Source organism: Chenopodium quinoa, unplaced genomic scaffold (assembly GCF_001683475.1).
Source record: "Chenopodium quinoa cultivar QQ74 unplaced genomic scaffold, ASM168347v1, whole genome shotgun sequence".
Taxonomy (NCBI): Eukaryota; Viridiplantae; Streptophyta; class Magnoliopsida; order Caryophyllales; family Amaranthaceae; genus Chenopodium; species Chenopodium quinoa.
In genome coordinates this window covers 4,578,798-4,583,332 of record NW_018742733.1, presented here as the reverse complement: position 1 = coordinate 4,583,332, position 4,535 = coordinate 4,578,798, and the positions used below count along the sequence as shown (strand labels likewise).

The 4,535-nt window shown below is 33.5% G+C and overlaps 1 protein-coding gene across 3 annotated transcripts; it reads right to left on the bottom strand.

Moving 5' to 3' along the window:
- Positions 1 to 3,077, bottom strand: LOC110723973. 3 transcript variants are annotated; one of them, XM_021903390.1, is made up of 2 exons: positions 2,696 to 3,077; positions 1 to 1,561 (listed from the first exon to the last, which is right to left on the bottom strand). In XM_021903390.1, the coding sequence occupies exon 2, from the start codon at positions 1,536 to 1,538 to the stop codon at positions 249 to 251; it is 1,290 nt and encodes a 429-aa protein (XP_021759082.1). In that variant the 5' UTR covers positions 1,539 to 1,561; positions 2,696 to 3,077; the 3' UTR covers positions 1 to 248. The 3 variants fall into 3 exon arrangements, with proteins under 3 accessions (XP_021759082.1, XP_021759083.1, XP_021759084.1); XM_021903391.1 differs by having other exon boundaries at positions 2,721 to 3,077; XM_021903392.1 differs by lacking the exon at positions 2,696 to 3,077 and adding an exon at positions 2,363 to 2,685.
- Positions 3,078 to 4,535: the final 1,458 nt, after the last annotated feature.

The following is a 4,535-nucleotide window of genomic DNA, read 5'->3' as shown; positions in this document are numbered from 1 at the left end:
TGAGATATTTAAACAGAACAAACTTGTTCATTTATCATGAAAGGAAATTTAACAGAACAAAGTTTGCATCTAGTACAACATTGCTCGATATCTCCGATCATCATCTAAGACATTCTTAACATACAAAGGTAAAACACTAAAAGCACAAATTACATCACAACATACATTAGTAATCACTAAATATTGGATTTTGATTCTAAAATCTAAAAAGTCACCTGTTTTAGCTTCCACCTGTGACCATAAAAAGCTTAGAAAAAAGCCCTACTCCCATAGAAGACCCGTGATCCAGCACTCTTCGGGGTTTCCAACTTCTGATCTGAGCTAGAATCCCCTGATTTGGTTGGTTCAGGCTCAGCCAGATCCATTGGAAGCTTCATTTTGGCCAAGGACTCAGTAAACTGCTGCATGCTCTTCATGTACATATTCACAAATTCCTGTTGCACCATCTTCTCTTCTGGCTCGACATTCACAGTAACCAGTGGGGTTACAGTTGTATCTTTTGATGGTTTACAAACATCGGCAGAACTGCTCTCACCATGTCCCTCAGCATTCTTGTTGTCTTTTGATGGGGAAACATGCTCTTGGCTTGGAGACTTTGAAGTGACAGGAGCCTCAGAAGATTGAGAGCTTGTAGGGAGACAAACAGACGGGGAACCATTGGTTGAAACACTGCTAGGAGGGGAATCAGCATTAAGATTCGGCTTAGAGTCCTCACTATTGGCCGAGAAGCTCTCCACGATACGAACACCAAGCTCGTGACTCTCATTGTCTGAAGAAACCAAACTCTCAGTAGTTTGAGACTCCAAGCTCATCCCAAAGTACTCAGATACCATCATATGATTTTCATTGACAATGTTTGGGTCAGGGAACTCAAACTTGTCAAACTCGCTGGGAACAGACTTGACAGTTTCTGAATCCTGCACTGCATTTTCAGCATCCATGGGTAGTTTAGGGATTTCTATGACTTCAGGGGAAGCTCCAGAATACGAGAGAGACAATTGAACAAACCCGGATGGAGAATGGAAGAGATCAGTTGAGGAGAGAGTGAATTCTTTCTCTAAATTCCCATTCTTGACCAGGATTTCTGACAGTGGCACAAGAGTAAACCCGAGAAGCTGGTCTTCAAGGTAATTTCTGACACGGCTAAGCATCCAAATTTCACATTTTAAGGAGGCCTCTACCGTCCTAACATTCAGCTGGAGGCTTTGATTAAAGACCGGATTCCTTCCACCGCCGTTGATGGTTTGTGTGGATACAGTGGTTTCAGGATCACTGGTCAGGCAAAGCTTAGCATAAACATCTTGCTTGTGGTATATACAAATGTTCTGAATGTCCCTTGCCTGATGTACGTACACATCAAGACTACCAATGTAGTCTTCTGGATTATGAACATTCCCATTCACCTCGTTCTTGTCAGTTCCGTTAGCTATGTGAGTGAAAGAGCCACGGGATAAGACTTCTGATCGCTGCTTCTCTGGCTCAGCACCACTAACAGTCAGATTCTTAAAAGGTGAAACAACAGACTGTGGGGAGTCCATTATGCAACACAAGAACTACAAACCTGAAATATCATAAGAATACAAATTATGAAGCAATTTTGACAAAGGCTATAAAAGAGAGCGACACACTAGTTTATATCAATGAAGATAGTCATGATTTAACCATAACAAAGTCCAACAAAACACATTATTCACATTACAGCAAAATTAGCAAGTTTTTTTATATTATAAATCAAGATCAAAGAAGCTTAATAAAACAATTATAAAGCCTAATCATTCGCGTAGGTAATACACTCTTTAATCCACCAAATATGAAGGAGATGAATGCTATCAAAGCCCCAAGTACAAATTTTAGCAGCAAACACAATTACACAAATCCCAGAACAAAAGGAAACAAGATACAGTGAACATTGCATCTTCAAAACCCCAGGATCCACATGCTGCAATTAATAAACACAAATGAAGAAAAAAACCCAGAAGCAATATTCCACTGATCTCAAAGAAGATACATTTAAATAAAATTAATTAAAATAAAAAATCTAACTTTTCACAAATTTAGAAAGAAGTGTATGAGGTATTCTTGTGCACATGCTCACCAAACCCAGATTCCAAAAACTCCATTATTATTATTGTACTATAAAATTCCTTACTAAATTTCTTCAAATCAACCAATATTAATGCACCACAAAACCTAAAATTAGCTGATTAAAGCGAATTTTTCAACAAAGAATCAAATATGCATACACCCAATTGTACATGCATTCAAATACAGTAAACCCTAAACAGAAATTCCATCAAAGAAACCCAAAATTTAGATAAACATAAACCCAAAACCCTAGAATTTTTAAAAAGAGGAAACTTACCTCAATAAGTTAAGCTCCAAATTACACCAGGTAGAATAAGTGAAATCCCAATTTTGAGCTTATAAAAGAGTATAATAAAATATAATCAATCAAACATAACACAAAACCCCACAAAATTAACAGATACCAAGAAAAAGAGGCATAACAAACCCCACATAATCAGAAGCACTAGCACCACAATCGAAGTAAATTGAAACAGTCATACAAAAAAAATGATTAAAAAAAACCCAGAAAAAACCCAGATCAAAAAACTGCAAATTTAACCTTCATCTATTCAAATGAAAGCAATAAATGCAAGAAAAAAGCATTCAGATAAGAACCCAGAAAAAAGACCTGATTTTGAGGATAATTTCTTTACTTTTTAGGCCTAAAAATTGGAATTTGAGAACAAAAGTCTTTATTTGGAGGCAAGCACTTAGCTCAAGAGATTAAATTTCAAAGAGGTTGTCGATTGCCCAATTCTCCTAATCGAGAAATTATTACCCAAAAAACAAAAAAAAAGGGGAATTTTGAGTAAAAATTAAAGCTTGAAATTTGTGCAATAAAAAAAAGGAAGAAGAAAGATAGAGAAGAGTGGAGAAAAAGGGTAAGAATGAAATCTCTGTACTGAAAAAATGCAGAGAGTGGTTATTGTTTTTCTGTGAGAGTCAGGGTATTTTTGGACGTTTGTTTGGAATTTCTATGTATATTTGTACTAGAGTTGTTGTTGGTGTATCAACAATTTTCAACATTTCCTTTTTATTCTTTGTCAAAAAGGTCCAACCTTTACTTTTCAAAGTATTGAATAAAAATCAATTGCATATAAATTTTGCATTATGCTTTTGGGTTTTGGCTAATTTTGGAACTTTAATTGACATTTCACTTGATTACTTGATTTTTTGTTTAGTTTGGGACCTACTCGATCAGCCAATCTTGAAGGTGTAATTCAAAATTTGTGAGTTAGATACTCGGTTAATTTATGGTTTTCTATCTATTAGCGTGGCGATTGATGATTCACATCTTGAATGTGTGTACAGAGAAAGATCCTCTCAAACTTCCTTATTTTTCTAATTAAATGATGTCTAGTTTGAGATTCATGTATATTATTAGTGTTGTTAGATTAATTTTCTTGTTTAAGTATGAATTTTTATTTCTATCAAAATAACTTTTTACGACAATTTGTGAAACATTTTTTTCCTCATTCAATATAGCAACCTAATATTCATAATTTTGATAATACATCACCTAGAGTTAATAGAGGTCATGTACACAAGATCAGGCCCAAATTATTGATATTTGTTATATATGCTTATTAAAGGATTTAATTCTAAATTCCAATCCATCTCTAATTCTCTATATATAGAGAGAGAAATTTAGGTGAAAATAAATCAATCCTAATACAACTATTAAAAAAATGACTACTACCTTTTTGATAATTTTGATATTAGAAATTATTGATGCTAAAAATAAAATGCTCACACGATTGATTCATGGACCGCCATATTAACATCTTCAATCAAAAAAGTAGAAATATAAAGTATAAACTTCTAAGCTACATGTGTAAGGTAACAAAACATTATGGATAGTTTACTCCTTAGAAATACAAATTGTTAAAATTTCCAATCAATTATCAAAGAGAATTGAATAAATGATCCTTTCTTCTATCAATTTTTATTTTTTTTATTTTTTGTTTAAATTTTTTAAAGGAAATACACACATGTAAATGTCTATTGTTAGGTCAATATTCTTTCAAGACTAAAATTTACGTTGTTTAATAAATGTGTTGATTTAAAGTAGCCAAATTCTACATTAACCTTGCTAATTCTACTAGCTATATATGTTGTATTAATAAATGTACAAGTATTCAGCATTGTTGGTACCTTAATTAGGTAAAGCTTTGACACCATTCTCACAAGTTTTGCAAGCGGTTGAACACTTATGAGAAACATTTGACTAGAAGAGTTCAAACTTCAAAGTACAAGTGTTGAGGGTGTTATGTCATCTTCAATCCACACCATATATGGATAAAAACTATAATTTCACTTCTCAATTTAGTTGCACACCACTATCCTCTAAGAAAACTATACTTGCTCCATTATTTATTTATTAATAATACCATATAAATATTGGTTTGACATTTGTCAACACCTATCTTTAACCAAACTATATTAACTATGTGTACAAATTTTGATAT

Coding starts and splice junctions, on each gene's coding strand:
- LOC110723973 (XM_021903390.1), bottom strand. CDS start 1,538: ATGGACTCCCCACAGTCTGTTGTTTCACCTTTTAAGAATCTGACTGTT.